This window comes from Rhinolophus sinicus, chromosome 1 (genome assembly GCF_057876585.1).
Source record: "Rhinolophus sinicus isolate RSI-liver-muscle chromosome 1, RSI-T2T, whole genome shotgun sequence".
NCBI classification, from domain to species: domain Eukaryota; kingdom Metazoa; phylum Chordata; class Mammalia; order Chiroptera; family Rhinolophidae; genus Rhinolophus; species Rhinolophus sinicus.
The window spans coordinates 111,699,289-111,718,197 of NC_142501.1; the positions used below are offsets into that span (position 1 = coordinate 111,699,289).

The 18,909-nt window shown below is 40.8% G+C and overlaps 1 protein-coding gene across 1 annotated transcript in view; it reads left to right on the plus strand.

Annotated features, from left to right (window-relative positions):
* DHTKD1 (dehydrogenase E1 and transketolase domain containing 1) overlaps window positions 1-18,452 on the plus strand; it is a 42,173-nt gene extending 23,721 nt beyond the window's left edge. The window contains exons 8-17 of the mRNA XM_019710274.3: window positions 1,386-1,698; window positions 2,577-2,661; window positions 3,156-3,295; window positions 8,147-8,297; window positions 9,356-9,462; window positions 10,276-10,440; window positions 12,645-12,727; window positions 13,067-13,236; window positions 16,127-16,212; window positions 17,045-18,452. Of these exons, the coding sequence (XP_019565833.1) occupies window positions 1,386-1,698; window positions 2,577-2,661; window positions 3,156-3,295; window positions 8,147-8,297; window positions 9,356-9,462; window positions 10,276-10,440; window positions 12,645-12,727; window positions 13,067-13,236; window positions 16,127-16,212; window positions 17,045-17,146 (1,402 nt within the window). The 3' untranslated portion in view covers window positions 17,147-18,452. The remainder of the gene's footprint in view (window positions 1-1,385; window positions 1,699-2,576; window positions 2,662-3,155; window positions 3,296-8,146; window positions 8,298-9,355; window positions 9,463-10,275; window positions 10,441-12,644; window positions 12,728-13,066; window positions 13,237-16,126; window positions 16,213-17,044) is intronic.
* Window positions 18,453-18,909: the final 457 nt, after the last annotated feature.

Here is an 18,909-nt window from a genome sequence, read left to right on the forward strand (position 1 = left end):
TATAATAGATTTTAATGACTGTCCAGAACTGTATTATCCAATATGGAAGACACAAGCCATAAGTGGCTACTGAACACCTGAAATGTGACAAGTCCTGATGGTGATGTGTGTGAGTGTAATCCACACACCAAATTTCAGATTTAACCCTGTTTCCCCGAAAATAAGACCTAGCTGGACCATCAGCTCTAATGCGTCTTTTGGAGCAACAATTTATATAAGACCCGGTCTTATATTATATAAGACCCGGTCTTATTTTACTATAAGACACATTAGAGCTGATGGTCCGGCTAGGTCTTATTTTCGGGGAAACACGGTAGTACGAAGAAAAGATGTAAACTATCTAAAAAGCAATTTTTATATATCATTAGATATTAAAGTGACAATATTTTTGATAGATTGAGTTAAATATGTGATTAAAATTAATTCCACCTGTTTCCTTTTACCTTTTCTAATGTGACCACTAGGAAATGTTAAATTCCACATTGGCTTGCATTATATTTCTGTTGGAGAGCACTGAGTCTGAAGGTTAATGTGACAGAGGAATATGTCACTTTGGAATTTCCTTTTTACATGCTAGAAAATAAAATAGATCCCTCTTCTGTACCTTGTTTCCTCATAGACTTAAATTAAAGCAGAGGAATAAACTTGGTGATATTTGATGGTCCTTTCTGGTCGTAGGTAGCAGATGGCTCTTGGAAGAACAAATCTGGATTCTCTATTTATCTCTGAGCTTAGCAGCTGAATTACTTGATGTACCTCCGGGCCCCATTAAAAAAAAAAATCTATCCTGCCTACCTCTCACTTTTGTCAGGATTCAATATGAGAATATATCTGAACAGACTTTATAGTTTAAAAGTTTCATACAAATGTTGTCATTATTATAAAAACCAGGTGCTGAGTATGTACAGGATTCTTACAGCCACCTGAAACAGATGTCAGCAACTTTGGATTTAACCCCTCTTTAAATAATGGGGGGCCAAATAGGTAGACAATGTAGGTCAGGCCTGTAAATCACCATCCAGAGTTTACAGTTCATAGAAAAACTACTATGAATTATTTCTACCCGAATGTAGACAAAAATTTATAAAAATAAATTTGTTTTCTCTTGCTTGCCTGGACAAGATTTTTACTCACCACTACTTTTTTTTTGGAGGGGGGGGAGAATTTGTTGGAGTGAAAATCCCATAACATACATGGACCATTTTAAAGTGAATAATTCAGTGGCATTTAATACAGCGCTGTGTGGCCACACCCTCTGTGCAATTCTAAAACGTTTCCTACGTGCCTTTTTACAGCGATGGCACTCTACAGCCCCTTCGACAATGACCGTGTATGTCTCTTTGGTTTTACAAAGCAGATTATTTTTCCCCCTCTTTGCTCGACAGAGCCCGAAAGAGCATTCCAGACACATATGCAGAGCACCTTATTGCCATTGGACTGATGACCCAGGACGAGGTGTCAGAAATCAAAGCCTCCTACTACGCAAAGTTAAATGACCATTTAACGAACATGGCTCATTATAGCCCCCCTGCCACTCACCTGCAGGCCCACTGGCAGGGTCTGGTTCAGCCGGAAGCTCGCATTTCCACCTGGAACACAGGTGTGCCCCTAGACCTGCTGAGGTTTATTGGCGGGAAGTCTGTGGAGGTGCCGGAGGAACTCCAGATGCACAGTCACCTTCTGAAGATGTATGTTCAGGTAGGGGGCGCTGAAATCTCCGGTTATGATGCCAGTCCTGTGCAGCAAAGGAGTTGGTGTTGGTCTGGGCACTGGGTTGGCTAACTCACTTGACAATTCACTTGTTTATTGTGTGTCATTAGGTTGTAGGAAGCGCCCAGTAGTGCTTCAGTACTGGTAGTCAATTAACTCAGAATTTGTCTACTTTCCTTCCTTCTTTCTTTCCTTCATACATGTTTGATACATTATATGTACTTCATGCACTTTATTAAAAATACAGCAATACAGGAATGCGTGTTTTGATTTTTCTGACTAGTGGTTAGAAAACACTTTCATTCTTTTGGGTGGCTTAAATAAAATAAATACAAATCAACACACATATACCCGAAGTCAACTATTTAGACCCTTAAACCAGTTGAGATTTTACACATTGTCTCATGTTAAATATGGATGTGACAGACCGTCCCGATTTGCCTGGGACTCGGGTTTTAGTGCTAAAAGCAGAACAAGGAGTTCAAGGTCTTCATCTTTCTTAAACCTGGATAAAGAACCTTTACTGTGAATTATTTTTAAAACACTAGCTTCCTTTATGGGTTTTTATTATAGGTAGAGAGACTATTAAAACAAACGACGTACTCACCGTCCAGCTGAAGAAATAGAATAGTACAAATACAGTTCCGTCTCCTCGCATTCATCCACAGGTTTAACCACTAAGTTGAGCACCTGAGTGTTTGCCTGTTATAAAATGTCATATAATTGCTACCAGACTCGCATGTATCCTTCTTCACTTAATGTTTTATTTAACGTTACTTAACATGTTGTACTGCATTTTTTGAACTTTGGGGAAAAAAAATATGGACTCTTAAAAGTTTTCTTTTTTCTCCCCTTCACTTTCACAGTCCAGACTGGAGAAGGTGATGGATGGAACCAGGTTGGACTGGGCCACAGCAGAAGCTCTCGCCTTGGGCTCATTACTTGCTCAAGGTAAGACGTTTCTGTTTAGCTGCACAGCTGGCAGGGAATGGTTTATATGACGTTTGTTACTCTGTAAATCACAAAAATCTGTGATCTCTGCAGATTTTTGGGTTACAACTGCCTCCTATTGTTTTGACTAGAGAGATTCCAAACATGTTATCTTTTCTTACTTGACAATGTTATTTAGTCTTAGTGTGACTCATGTTGACAGCCTTCATGAGAGAATAGAGCAATTATGCTTGGAAAACAAAGGGCTCAGGGCCGGATGTATTAGAAAGATATTCTCCTCTAAAAAATGGAGGGCAAATGATGACTCTCCATTCTTGTACAATCTCATCTTGACTACAGACTTTTGGACAGGTATATTTTATTAAAGATAATCTATTATCCTAAGGGAAATTCTCAGGATGAGCTGATGTATAAAAAATCAGGGTCACCGTGTCTTACCATTACTACATTATTTATGGCAACCTGGATTTTCTTTTCCTTCTTGCTTGCTTAAGGTTTTAATGTGCGTCTGAGTGGCCAAGATGTTGGCCGTGGAACTTTTAGTCAAAGGCATGCAATGGTGGTTTGCCAGGAGACTGATGACACCTACATTCCCCTGAACCATATGGACCCTAATCAGAAGGGATTTCTAGAGGTAAGATGTTTTATTATCTGCTATAAAGTCCAGATGCTGATGATTAGAGTGACAGGATTCTTGAAGCAAATAGAAACAGATGTTGGCAACTTTGGGTTCAATGCTTTTTGAAGTGTTGGAATCCAATAATATACGAGCAAGCAGATTCAGTTATTTTTCTCTGGCTACTTAACTATAATCCTGTAAATGTCAAGTGGATGTTTACTTTGTCACTCAAAAATTGACATTATAATCTGTATGTGACTGGATTCATTAAATAAGCCAAAGATGTAAATAAATAGCCAATATTTCTTTCCTGTTAAAAATGAAAGCCGTTTCCTCAGGTTACTTTATTCCCTAAGGTTTAGTAGGCTTGATAAATATATGTATTATGTATGTTCATGTGCCGGTCGCTGAGATATACTTGTTAGAGTCAAGGGTAGAGGCTGAGTCTTTTCATTTTTATCTCTCCAACAGGCAGCATGTGCCTGGCACATGGTGTTTATTACAATAAATTATCCTTTAAGGTATGATTAGTGGCATGTCATCTTCCTATGATAGCCATTTGTTTGAGAGTAAAATCTGGAGTTCACTGATACTCAATATTTATTTAAAAATTCACGTATCAAAAGTAAAACTCCAGGAAGACTATTTAAAGGACATACAGCTCATCTTTTCTTAAAGTTAGTTTAAAGTCCACACCTGGATTAAGTCAGAATGGTGATGTAGATACTAAAATGTTTAGTATTTCCCCACCCCACCAATGTCTCTTATTGAATTGTGATTTGATATATGGTATCAGTTACCTTTAAATATTACTCTTTTAAAAGCCCCTATTAAATGCCTTGCCTCTGTTATCAGGAGGCAAGGTATTATCTAATACATTTAATAGATAATACATGATATTATCTATTATAATACCATGTCCTTTATCTGAAGACCCTGGGAGGAACTCCTGCTTGATCTTGGTTTGTCTTTCTTGTGTACATACTATGAATTGTGTGACTGAAGAGCATTTCCTTATCAATAACGACAATAGTAAAATCAGAAAATAAAATAATGAATATATGCACTTTTCAAAAAAAAATATATAATGGCTTCTAGGAAAGGGTTAGAGGCCATTGTAGCCTTAGTAAAAGTGAGTAGGTGACTGGATTATGTCTTTCCCTAACTCTGTTCTATTTCTCAATCTTAATTTCTCTTCTTTCCCACTACTTATGTTTATACCATCAAGTTATATATTATGTATATGTACAAGTCATCTTAAATACTTTTTGGAATAAATAAAAACATTAACAGGTTCAAGTAAATAAGATATGAAAGTGTGCAAAGTACAATAGAAGGAACAGTTAATCTACTTGGGGAAGTCAGGAAAAGCTTCGGGGAAGCCAGATTTCAGCTGGCATTTGAAGGACATTAGGAGTTGCCTATTTTAATACATTTAGGGAGAACATTCGAGGTGGACCCAGTAGCACCTAAGAAAACTGAAGTAAGAGGATCTGATGTGCCCAGGGAACTACAAATAGCTTCACATAACCAGAGGTTAAACTGCAAAATGGATACAGGAGTGAAAAAAAGGAGACAGGCCAGACAGAACTACCAACATTGTGAAAGACTTTGAGTATTATCTAAAGGAGAAACATGGTGGAATTTTGAACAGATGAGCTGATTTTCATGTTAGATCACTCCTGACAATACTTTGGAAACCTAAGATGAAAAAAGATGAGAACTCAGGACAATTTCTAAGGAGGCTTCTCAATCATCTAGGCAGAAAATCACAGGGACCTGAAGTAGGGCAATAGCAGTGCAGATGGAAGATGGGGCCAGATATGAGAACTATTCAGGAAACCACAGCTTATGGGACTTAGTGGCATGTGGGGTGTGGAGAAGAAGAAAGACTAGGCTTGGCTAGCTCCTAGCTTCCTGACTCGGACACTCACCTGACGGCCCTCACCCAGAGAGTAAAGGAGAGGAAACAGGTTTGGTAAGGAAAGATGATGGATTTAGTTTTGGACATTTGACTTAAAGACAGCAGAATGACATAGAAGTTTCTATCGGGCAATTAGGTATGTGTATCTGAAGTTAAGTAGCAGATCTGTCTTGAGATACAGATTTGGAAGTATTAGAGTATAGGAGTGTATGAAACCACAAGGGTGGGAGAATCCCCCAGAGAGAGAGAGCAGAATGAGAAGAGGGCCAAGGGATGGGTCCTGGGAAAAACAACATTTAAGGGGCTGGCGAAGGAAAAGCATTTGCCAAAAGAGCATCCCGGAAAGCAGGAGGAGAATTGGAGTCCCCATGTCATTGACCTCAAGGAAGGATGAGTCAGATAAGAGGAAGAGCACCACGGTCATTGGATTTGGCAACTGGAGGGTCAAGGGTTGACCGCATGTAAAGCTGTTTTGTTTTTCCTTTGGCTATCCCTTTATTTTTATGTAGAACTATTTTGGTGGAGTGGTGAAAGCGGAAACTAGATTATACTAGTTGAAAGGTAGACAGGAGTGAAGGAGGTGGAGACAGTGGATTAGATCATTCTTTCTAGAAGCCTGACTGTGAAAAGAAGCAATAACTAGAGAAGACTGGTCAGGGAATATTTCTAGTTTAGGTTTTAAGCTTTCGATTGTCCATCTGCTGAGAGGAGAAAGCCAATGAGGAGAGGTTCAGAAAAGAAGAGTTCGGTGATGAAGCCAGGAGAAGAAGTGGAAGAGGGATGGATTTAGAATATGACTGGGTTTGTCAGCGTTGGGTAGGAAAAGAGATGAGGAGGGAGGCGGTGACAGGCAGAGGTGCAAGGGAAGTGGCCAGTCCAAACCCCATTTATAACACACTCTGAGAAACGTAACAGTCTTTTCCCCCCACTTCTGTTAGCATTTATTTGTTGCTGAATTTACTCCCACGGTTGTGTTTCTCTGTAAGATTTTGTTTCTTCTGGAAGATCTTTTTCTTCTGCAGCCTCCTCTTCTGGTTTAGGGACAATCTGCTCTTTCTCAGTGAGGATCACCTCAATGTGACAGGGAGAGCTCGTGTGTGGGTTAACCTGCCCACGAGCTTTGTTAAGTTCCGCGCTGCATCTTGGGAGCTTTGTTCACTGGCTGTGCTCAGTGACCAGACAGTCTACATGTAAACCCTTACGTTCAGCATTACTCTCTGCATTTTTAGGCATGTGCAGCAAAAATTTTGTAGTCTTTTTTGGTCACCGACCCTGCGTCCAACCCCACTGTTTGGCCTGGGCATACTTCATAACTCCACCATTGTGACGAAGGAATGGCACATATTGCTTCTGTAATGTGACATCCTTCAGATACTTGGTGGCTTTTCAGATATGCATATCCTTGATGGCCTGGGCAGTTTCACGAGTGTTCTTAAAGTGAACACGAAGATCTGGACCTCTCGATTGACATGATTTGTGGGGTTCTCTGGGTCAAGTGAATAGGGAACCATTTTCAGAGTTCACCTCAGGTTTCTTACGGGAAGAGGAAGCCGTAGCCATCCTTTTTAAAATTAATGTATTATGTTGATATAACTGAAATCAAAATAGAAATCAGAAAAGATAAATTAAGCATAATCCTGCCATGCTAACAAATCATCTATTTTCATTTTCTGTTATCATTGAGTGCTTATCCATATAAACCATACATTTTTGTAGTTGTAATCATCACAGAGTTGTAATTTTTCTCTAGAGTTTCTTTAAAAAATAAAAGCTTTATTGAGATATAACTTATAGAATTCAGCCTTTCAATGTGTACAATGAAGTGGTTTTTAGTGTATTCACAGAAAGTTTTGTAACCATTACCACTATTTAATTTCAGAACATTTTTATCACCCCAAAAAGAAATTCCGTATTCATTAGCAGCCACTCACTATTCCTTCTTTGTGCTACACCCTCAGTCCCTGGCAACCACTAATTCACTTTCTGTTTCTATTGATATGCCTAGTGTGGACTTTTTATAAAAATAGGATCATACAACATGTGGCCTTTTGTGGCTGGCTTCTTTCATTTAGCATCACGTTTTCAAGGTCCATCCATGTTGTAGCATATGTCAGCATTTCATTCCTTTTTCTCGACAAATAATATTCTACAGATATGTAACTTTCAAAAAATGATTTTTAGAAAAATTTTGAAACAAGCACAAAATTACAAAAAAGTTGGATGCATAATGCAAAAGGAACTTTTTCTCATTCTGAAACACGTGAGACATCATGTTAGAAGCATCAGGCCACCAACCTGAAGCCCTCACTGTGTATTTCCTACAAAATAGGACATTCTCCTACATTACCATGATATCACCATTCAAGTCAGGAAATGAGCACTGTGGCAGGGCTGCCACCTGGTCCTCACACCCAGCTCAGAATCATGTTGCATTTAATTGTCATGCCGCTGTAGCGCCCTCAGAGATGTAATTGTATATTCTGCCTTTTGTACCTTAACGTATCATGATGGTACTTGTGACCTATCGTGCAAAGAGGGTATTCGAATGATGGATTCTAACCAAGGTAAGCCTTTTGGGGGTCATTTTTCCCCTTTGTTTTGTGGCATGTTTTAAAAAGCTTATATGTCACAGTTTTACTCTCAGGTCCAAAGCGGGGTCATCTAAGAAGTGAATTTTGCTTATCTGTGAGGAAAGCCTTCAATGCCCATATTCCAACCTTTTTCATCACTTCCTCTCTTTGTCCCGACTTCCCCATATGCATCCCTCATAGAGGGCATAGAGCTCCTTTCTCAAAGGCACGCGGAGAAGACTAAACAGAGCCCCTCTCTACGCCCTTCTGCCCTCTTGAGAGGTTGGTATAAATGGGAGGCTTCTACCTTTACTGACTCCTGTGGCAGCTTCCCTCGCTGGACAGTGTCTCTGTCCCCTTCCTGTGCTCTAGGTCAGCAACAGCCCACTGTCAGAAGAGGCCGTCCTGGGATTCGAGTACGGGATGAGCATCGAGAGCCCTAAGTTACTGCCCCTCTGGGAGGCTCAGTTTGGTGATTTCTTCAATGGCGCCCAGATCATCTTTGACACATTCATCTCCGGAGGTTGGTGTTGGCACATGGGTGTGCAGGGGCCACATGGTACCGGCCTCATGGGGACAAATAAATGAAAAGGGGCCATAGCTGCTTACGACACTCCTTGTACCACAGCCCCTTGGGAGAGTTGGGGGTTGCCCTTAACCCACTGGGACATGACTGCGTTCAGCTCATTAAATAAGTGGCTGGAGGGTGGGTGCCACTCAGCGGCTATGCAGAGAGCACCTTCCCGTCTGCGGGGCAATGTGCCTGGTTGTGGGGAGCAGGGCATGTACCTGCCAGCTCCTCGGTGGTTTGACTTGCAGGTCTGCTCTTGGGGTTTGTTGAGTGGCTGTGGAATGAACCCCAAGTAGGCGAAGATGACATAGTGAGGATTTGTGATCAGAGTGAATGGCAGCCTTGAAAATCTGCTTCCCTTGATCCAGGGACACTCATGTCTCTGAACCTTGGGAGCTGTACATCTTTATTGTATATAATCACCATTTATAAAAATAGTACCTGCTTCCTGTAACAATTGAAACTATATAAAGTAGAAGTCTGAGTGTCCCCCAGACTCTCACCCCATTTTGGGGGGTAACCGCTGTTGGATTTTGAGTGTGCACTGCACCTCCTTCCCACGGTTGTGTTTCTCTGTAACTTTGTAGTGTGAAAAAGAGAAGTGCTTTGGGCAGACTGGACGGTGACATGTCCAGAAACTGTTCCTCAGCTTGGGGACAGTGGCAAGTGTTGTCAGCGGTGCTATGAGGAACGATAGGGGCTGCCCAGTCCTGGCAAGAGTTGTGCCCGAGGTGGAGTCACAGTGGCCACACTGTTGCTGGAAGCCGGATGTTCACCATTGAGTTTGTCTTCTATTTGCTAAAGCCCAGAGCATGTGTGACTCTGGGGTTTCAGACAGTAGGATGGACATTTTTCTCCCAAGTATGGGGTGGCAATGCTACAGAGTGCGTGTAATGAAAACAGCGTTAGGGGCTCAGGCAGCAAACTCACATTTGCTCCGCTCCCCAAGTCACGTCAGACTGTTTGTTCCTGCCTCAGAGAGGCCTCACTCCCTCCCTCTGCTTTTCCAGGAGAGGCCAAGTGGCTCCTCCAGAGTGGCATTGTCATCCTCCTTCCGCACGGGTATGATGGGGCTGGACCTGACCACTCGTCTTGTCGCATAGAGCGTTTCCTGCAGGTACGTTCAATGCCTCCTGGATTCCCAGCACTGTTTTCCTGTTTCCCTGGTGCTTTGAACTAGGACTGCCTCCCTGCCTCCTGCGGATACTTTATGTGCACCCTAAAGTGTCAAGACATTGTAGTATTTGAAAGAAACACATTCAATGCCCTGCAAGCGGCAACCTGGCAGCCCCGCTGCCTCCACTGAGCTCTGTAGGGGCTTCTGCTCTTGATTTTGCCTTTATTTTTCCCCCTGGGTTGCCTACTCACACCCTCTCTTCTAGCTGGAGGGGACCAGTAAGAATTGTCAGGATTTTGTTGACTCTCTCTTTTCTCTTCACTGCTTGTGGGGTGGGGTTAGGAGCCATGCCTCAGCTTTCTATCCCACCAGGATCTTCTGAGATTTAATTCCTTGCTCTTAACTTTTCAACCTTGTTAGCTGCTTTGAATTTTGTTTTTGTCTTTTAAACAAAGAAACAAAAACAAACCAAACTATAATTGTGCTTATTTCATTAGGAGAGTGGGATTCTGACAGGGTTTCCTTCCACCATCTTACTCCCAACAGTGATCAGAATCTGTATTTTTTAAAAGATCACCTCCAGGGGTTTCTTGCAAACAGTTGTGTTTGGGAATAATCTTGTTCAAATATGTGGACACAGGCAGATGGAGGAGCCATCATACCTCTCCTCTGTTAATTCTTCATAGGCTGTAAATTTACCTTCTAGTATTTTCTGTGATGGAGGGAAAGTCTTTTCTCCTTATTGAGACCTTTGGCGAGCATGTGTCATTATGATTGAATGCGATGATCTGAACATTCTCCTTTCTCCCCCAGATGTGTGACAGCGCAGAGGAGGGGGTGGATGGAGACACAGTGAACATGTTTGTGGTACACCCCACGACTCCTGCACAGTATTTCCATTTGCTCAGGAGACAGATGGTCCGGAACTTCAGAAAACCCCTCATCGTTGCTTCTCCGAAGATGTTACTCAGATTCCCTGTAAGTAGAAAAAGCTGGTTGCAAGCCTTTGTCCTCTCATCATTACTACATTTTCCTGTTTTCTGTATCTCATGATACTTCTAAGTTACAGAAACGTCTTTTTAGTTTTAGTTGGCTTTCTCTCTCTCTCTGCCTTGTCCTTCCCTCCCCAACCTTTCAAGAATAACTATAAATATAGGTAGCTCTCAGTTTCACTGTCATGAAGTAGATACAATCACACTGGGATCCTGATCTTAGCAGAAACAATTTTTTAGAATGAGTTTAAAAGTCCAAATGATCTAGGCACTACTATGCTACTAATAGCAAGTTGGGAATTTAGACTATTTTGATGTAAATGAGTGGTCTTATTCATTGACTTTTATTTAGATTTTTTCTCTTAAATGATTTATCACAGGTAGATTCCTGTTTCAATATGCATATTATAACAATATAACTATTGCCACACTGTTTTCAAAGTCCACCTTTTGAAAAAGTGTACATTTTCTCTTGGTTTACCTGAACTAAATATTAAGTGCACAACATGCTTTTTAAATCACACAAATATACTAGTTTTCAAATGGCAGAGTTCAAGGTAATAAATACTAGTCAGCATTTACTTGTCCCATCTTCTATCATTTATTTTCAGTTTTATATGAGAGTCTTAATTAGGATTCACATTCGGAAAACTTGCATTTACTTGGACACAACTCCTGCGGTGAAATGTCACTTAGGATTTGGCTGTTCAACACAATCTTGTGCTCCTCACAAAGGTTTGAGAGCGCAGACTTGGAAAATCGAGGGTGTCAAGGAAAGTTGTGAGTGATCTGCTGTCACTGGTTGTGTGTTTAAGCACCGCCTGGCATTTGGAGGGGGGTGCGGAGACTGTCACGGTCAGTACTTGTGTGACCTTGGAGTGAACACCTCCTTACATTTTGTACCCCAGGTGCCTCACTGGCCTCAGCCTAGTTCTGACTCTCGGAGTCAATACTGAATGTCATGAAATTAAATATAATATATCTTATTATCAAGTATTAAGTCACCTATTAGAAATTTTACTGAGATTCTCTTTTGCTGTTTGAAACAGAATAAGAGTTCATATTCTGGACCTAATATTCCATCCCTGGCTACAAGTCTGATATATAACTTATCAAATAAAAGAGGCCTTATTAGGGAGCCTTAAAAAATATCAACAACTATCCTATAGATTTGCAAGTGAAAAACTACTCTTGTTAAATAGTCAAATATTTTCATTAAACATATGTCCTTTTATTAACTGAAAATGAGTATAAACATTATTGAATTCTGATTTCCTGCTAAAATTTGATTATTGGTATAAATGATCTATCAGAATATAAGTCAACGCTTTTTTTGATGGCCTTTTGGGAGATGACTTGCCATGTGGCAAACATGACTCGGGGCTATGGGAAGTGTATTTAAATCCCACCCCAACTTCCCACCCAACTCTGAACTGCCCTAGGAAGTGGGACTGACAAAGGGTCTATTTCAAATGGAGAAAGATCACATGTTATTTAGTCGTAAGAATGGCTGGGTAGTTAATATTAAGTTTTTAGGTTGTATCACAATGTCACACACCGTCAATGTGCTGCCCACACGGCCTACTCGACATGTCACAGCCCCATTTGGGACTAGACTGCAGGGAAACTGACTAGATGATGGCAAAGGGGGTCACATCCCCAACCTCGGCTTCATCAGTTTGGTGCTCTAAGTTCTTTGCAACAAGTGTTTATTTAAATTGAGCTCATCACTAAAATTTCTTTGTATCACAGAAATATTCCCATATTGTTCCTACTTGTTCCGACTGAATAGGTTTCACTCATAAATTATAATCAAACACTTAAAGACAGAAATGATTGCCCTAGCTTAGCTTTTTTGACTCATAATATACATTGTATAAAATGTCGTTTGTAATGCCAAAATATTAAAATGTGCTTTTTATTGGTAATAAAGTTGTATGATCAAATGAAATTTTGATTCTTAAAACTTTATTGTGGCGCCAGACAGAAGGCAATCTTATGTTACCGCAGGAAAAGTGTTCAGAACTGATATTTTTTAGAAAGCTATTGTATTTATTAGTGCATATGTTTACTTACAGTCCTAGGCAAGAGTTTTGATACTATTTCTTGGTAAAGATCCCTTATAAGTAAAAGCATCTTCAGCTCCTTTCCACTGGTTGGTAGATTTGTGGCTTTTTCCTCCCTCCTTAGGCAGCTGTGTCAACTCTTCAAGAAATGGCACCAGGAACAACATTCAAACCCGTCATTGGTGATTCATCTGTGGATCCAAAAAAGTAATTTGATATGTATCTGTTTTCATACTCGGCAGCAGAATTTTAATTGGTGGGAAAACGAGCTCCTGTTAAGGAACCGAAAGTGACCCAAATCTCCTCTGTCCTGACATGAAGTCCGTTAAATCAGTGGGGGTAGGAGTTAGAGTGCATGGAGAGTGAAATTTGGAGGCGTGTGTTGCTCAGGAAGACTTGCCAGGGTGTCACATGTGACTAAACCCAACGGCAGAGTCCCCCTCCCTTCATTAGTGAAGCATTGAAATCTGTGTGGTTTCCTTTTCTCCTGGTACAATTCTTTAAGGTATTTCTCCCCCACCCCACTGTCCATTTTCTACCCAACAGCGTTAAGAGTCTAGTGTTCTGCTGTGGCAAACACTTCTATGCCCTGCTGAAGCAGAGAGAATCTTTGGAGGCTAAGAAGCGTGAGTTTGCCATCATCCGAATAGAGGAACTGTGCCCTTTCCCACTGGACTCCTTACAACAGGAGATGAGCAAATACCAGCATGTTAAAGGTAAAGGTCGTTAGGGTGCTTCGCTCTTCACACACCCGAAACCTACTGGAACTCTCTAAAAGGAAAGGAGGTTACGGGGGCAGGGAGAGTTATTAGAAAATTGCATCTCATGGAATCTGGAGATAGGAAAATAATACTGTGACAGCCAGTATCCCTGTCTTTTTTGGTCTTTCTTTCAGTCTCCCCTTCTCCCATTCAAGACTTCTAATTTCTTGGGCATTTGGAGGGAATCGATGCTATACTGCCAGTTATGATAAATCAACTATAATTGTGAAAGACAAGCCTTTTCAGCAGCTGGGGCTAGAATAATTGGATGTCTTTATGTACCTTAACTCATATACCTTAACTTATGTACTGTAACTTTAACTCAAAATTGATCATAGACATAAATGTAAAATGTAAAACCATAAAACTTCTAGAAGAAAATTTTTGTGACCTTGGGTTTGGCAAAAAGTTCTTAGATATAACGCCAGAAGCATGTTCAATAAAAGAAAAATTAGACTTTATCAAAATGAAAAGCTTTTGCACTGTGAAGGGTACTGCAAAGAAAATACAAACAAGCTACAAACAGGGAGAAAATATTTGCAAATAGATATCTGACAAAAGGCTATCCACGGTGTTTAAAGAGTTCTTAAAATTTATCAAAAGAACACATATAATCCAATTTTTTTATTAGTTTCAGGTGTACAAAATGACATAATGATTAGACATTTACAACCCCTCACAAAGTGATAACCCCAACAAGTCTACTACCCCTCTGACCGTACATAGCTATTACAACACCATTGACTATATACCCTATGCTGTACTTCACACTCTGTGGCTATAAGTTTTTTAAATTATAGTTGACATTCAATTTTATTTTATATTAGTTTCAGATGTATAGCACAGTGGTTAGGCATTTATATAATTTACGAAGTGTGGCAAGTCTAGTACCCGTCTGATACCATACATAGTTTTTACATTATTGACTGTATTCTCCATACTGTACTTCACATCCCTGTGAGTATATTGTGACGACCAAGTTGTAGCTCTTAATCCCTTCACCTTTTTCACCCATCCCCCAAACCCCTTCCCTTCTAGCAACCATCAGTTTGTTCTCTGTATCCATAAGTCTATTTCTGTTTTGTTTGTTCATTTATATAATCCAATTTTTTAAAGAACTGTGTTGTGCAGGAGACCGTGCTCGCTGCACCATTTTTCAGGTGGGGCGGCCTGCGGGGTCTCTGGTCCCGCTCCCCACATAAGAACGCAGGATATGGTGAGGCCAAAAAGGAACACCCACGGAGCCATAGGTCGGGGAGTCATACCACTATAGTCTCACTGGAGGCTGGGCCCACCAGACGCGCGACCTGCTGTCCGCTCCTCCACCAACCGACCGACTGACGACTCTCCTCCACTCTCCTCGACTCTGTTCCTCTACTCTCTTCCGCTCTCCTCGGCGGCTCCTCGGCAATCCTCGGCAGTCCTCGGCTCTCCTTTGTAGCTGCAGCAGTTATACCAGCGGCCAATCGGCTAACGGGCCACAGCCGATGGCCAATCAGCCACAGCCGAGCCAACACCCTTCCACGTGAGGCCGAGAGCCTGTAAACTACTTTCTGGGGCTCTGTCCCCACAACTGAATGGGCAGTTTACCAAAGAACCAGGTGGCAAATAACCAAATAACCATATGAAGAGATGTACAACATAATTAGTGATAAGGGAAATGCAAATTAAGCCAAACTGAGATATGGCTGCATACTTATTTGATTGGCTAAAATGAAAACAGAACAACAAATTGACACTATCAAGTGCTGATGAGGATGGGGAGCAACTGTAACCCTCCTTCACTGCTGGTGGGAGCACAAACTGGTACCTACACTCTGGAACAGTCTGTCAGTTTGTTATGCAGTTACACATAGAGCTACCATACCACCCAACAGTCCCACTCGTGGGTGTTTATCCAAGAGAATGGAAAACACATTCACAGAAAAATCTGCATGTGAATGTTTATAGCAGCTTTATTTATAATTGCCCCAAACTGGAAATGACCACAACGTCCTTCCACCAGTGAGTGAATAAACAATCTGTGGTACATCCCTACAGTATCATATGACTCAACAATAAAAGAGAGTGAACTGCTGTAGGCAAAATCACAAATGGATCAGCTAACTCAGCGAAGCCAGACCCAAAAGGCTATGTACTGTATGATTCCATTCATGTGACATTCTGTAAAAGGCAAAAGTAGGGCAGAGGAAAGGTCAGTGGGTGCTGGAGGTTGGAGGTGGGAGGAGGAGTGAGTACAAAGGGACAGGATGAGGGAATTTTTTTGTGTTGACAGAGGTGCTCAGTATCACGATTGTAGTGGTAGATAAGTGACTACACATTTATATAAAAAAAAAAGACAAGCAACACTACACCATATTGGAAAGATGCATGCATGTGTGTGTGTGTGTGTGGGGGGGGCAGAGCCAGGAGTGCAGTTTCCAGGCTCTCGGCCTCACGTGGAAAGGTGCTCACTCAGGTAGTAAATGGCCATCAACTGTGATTGGATGGCCACCAGCTGTGGCTAGTTGGCCGTTAGCTGTAACCAGTGAGCCATTGGCCACTAATATAACTGCTGTGGCTACGCTAGCAGAAAAATGGGGGCTAGCAAGAAGATGGTGGCTGAGCTAGCAAGAGAAGCTTGCAGAGAGGCAGATGCCGCCAGCAAGAATATAGTGGTATGACTCCCCATCTATGGCTCCATGGGTGTTCCTTTTTGGCCTCACCATATCCTGCGTTCTTATGTGGGGAGCGGAACCAGAGACCCCTCAGGCCGCCCTGCACGGCAAATGGTGCAGCGAGCAGGGTCTCCCGCACGACAGTGTGTGTGTTTACTTAAGGTACTGAGATGAACTTTCTTTTATAGATTTTATTTGGAGTCAGGAGGAACCTCAGAACATGGGTCCGTGGTGCTTTGTTTCTCCAAGATTTGAAAAGCAACTGGCCTGCAAGGTAATAGCTTTGTCTCACATGTAGTGTTTTATGCGTGTGTCTTGTTTCTCCTGGAGCGCCAACAAGTTGGGTTTATTTCCTGTTATGAGTCCAGTTCTTTTAAAGATAAGCTAAAGTATAATATCTAGTTTTAAGCTATTCTTTCAGAATAAGATGCTGAGTGTTTACCAAGCTATCTATGTGTACGTACTAGTATAATATAAAAAAATAAAGTGACTATACTTACAAAAGTAACAGCCTTTACCTGTGGGCTACTTTCCCAGTAGCCTACTCGGCACTCTTGTCCTAAGGTCCACATCCCGGCCTGGGGAGCAGTGTGATGAACAGGCTCGTTTCACGGTCTGGGAGCAGAGCCACATAGTGATGCTTGTTCCAGGCCCATCCCCACAGCTGGGATCCTCAAAGGCCAAGTTCTTCCTGGTCATGCTCTAGGAAGGGAAAAACAACGAGAAGGGCAGTTGTGCTGTTTTATCTTTCTATTCTGCTTTGATTAGAACGAATTTGCTCATGTGATACTAGTTTTCTCGGCCCAAATCATTTTCACATGTAAATAGTTCTAATTTAGAAAATGCTACAGCTAAAACCAATAAATAGTTATTGAAGCATAGGACAAATTCAAGAGTTTATCTTACCTTATCATGCCTGGAATTTGGTTTATTTTCAGTTGTGACATACTTGTATATCTCCTCTAATCTGTGTAACTTATTATTTTTCCAAAAAGATGACTTATATTAACCAAGCTAAGAGAAATACATGTACCTCCTTGTGTGAACTAAGCAGAGCTCTGACTGGGTAAAATGTCATTTTATTTTTTTTCCGGCTCCAATGACAGCTCCGCCTTGTGAGCCGCCCCCCTTTGCCAACACCTGCTGTAGGAATCGGCACCGTTCACCTGCAGCAGCATGAAGATGTCCTCACCAAGACCTTTGCTTGATGATGTCCTTTGAAGAAAGACGACTTCCTGTTAAGAAAACTGCCGTAAAAAGAAAGGCCTGCTTCCTCTACTCTCTCTTTCCGTTAGGTAATATGAAAAGCTAAGATCTGGGATTGATGAAGACCGTTTAATCTGGAATACGTGGACTAGCCAAGGAAATCAGTACTAGGAACTTTTATCCTTAAAAGTACCATAGTGTTATATTTTGCTAAGTTCTGAGTGCGTTACACAGGTAGGTCATTATCCAGAGTTTTTCAGATGCCACTCTTTCTCATTAACTGTACATGCCCAGAAAAAGTTCTTTAGGCTGACTTCATAGATACATATAGATTGTCTCAACATTACCTTTCGATTTGTTTGATGCATATCACCGTCATTAATTTTCCCCTTCTTTATTCAAAGTCTAATATTTTAATTTGTGTCAATTTTGGTGCTGTTTTTCTGCCACTGAAAGATGTTTCCCCAAACATTGTAGCAAAACCAGGTTAGTCATAATTTGTTTTCTTCTCGATCGTTGTACCCATTATACTTAAATAAATTAAATGCCAATCTGTAGGTATGATCTTTCAGCATAGTATTAAGTTATAGAGCTTTGGCTACAACGAAATTGATTTGTGGTCTGTTTCACCATAATATCTTTCTTTCCTAAATTGTTCTTGCAGAGATATTGTCATATTTTAAATTGACGTTCAGTGTCTGATATGTGGATTTCAGCCTGGTTGATTAACCAGTCTTGCCTCTAAAAGTCCCTGCTGCAGTATGATGTTTATTTGTGGTGTTTAAGGAGCTCTGTGACTTTGACAGTGGGAATTTCCCAAAGCCAGGAACTTGGGGATTCACCAACCCACTCCCTTACTCTGAAATGAAACGTAGTGCTGGAAGCATAACTAAACAGCAGAAACTGTGCAGCTTTCCGTGGCTTGGTGCTGCAGAGGCCATCAACCATTCTTGTGCTGTGACACTGTTTTACTCAGAAATGGTGGGGAAGTACAAGGGCACTGGAACGCCCTGTCCACTTTAACGGGTAAATAACTGATAATGTCCTTCAGAATCAATGAGTTGTTCTAGTTACAGCAGTAGACTCACGATTCACGTCTTAAATGTATTCATTAGTGTACTGATTTAACATTTCTGTAATATTCACATCCCTTTTATTCCTTTCTGTGTCAAGCCTTATAAATCATGTAACTTGGTGCCACTCATGTAAAATTACAAAGTAAAATTACAAAGGACTGTTTAATGAGAATAGTTATCAATGTTGTATACCGAACTAGAAAAAAGAATAAAAGCAGAGCCTTTTTTTTTTTCCAGATCTCTTGGTTTCCTGAGTTAAAATATTTTAAAAGTCTAAGTCTAATATAAGAGATGGAATACTCGAATTTTTTTTTTTCAAGTTTAGATCTCTCCAAATTTCTAACTTTATACTTCATAAATCCTTTTATGGTTTCTTGTCACATCTTCTCCAACTTGAGCCGTGAAATGTGTCTTATGTAACTTAACCTTATTCTTAATCACTACAGTAACATGGGTAAGAGGAAGAGACCATTTGAAGAAATCCAAATTAAATACTCCCATGAGAAAATATGGGATAAAAATATAATAAGGTAAAATAAAAATATTTTACTTTATTCCTCTTAAAAATTTGACAATGTGATATTTGTATCCCATTTATAGTTATCTATGCTAAATTTCATATTCAAAGAAATATAGAGCTCAAATTGGGTATTCAGTGAATAGAAATATTAACAACCAGGAAGAAATTT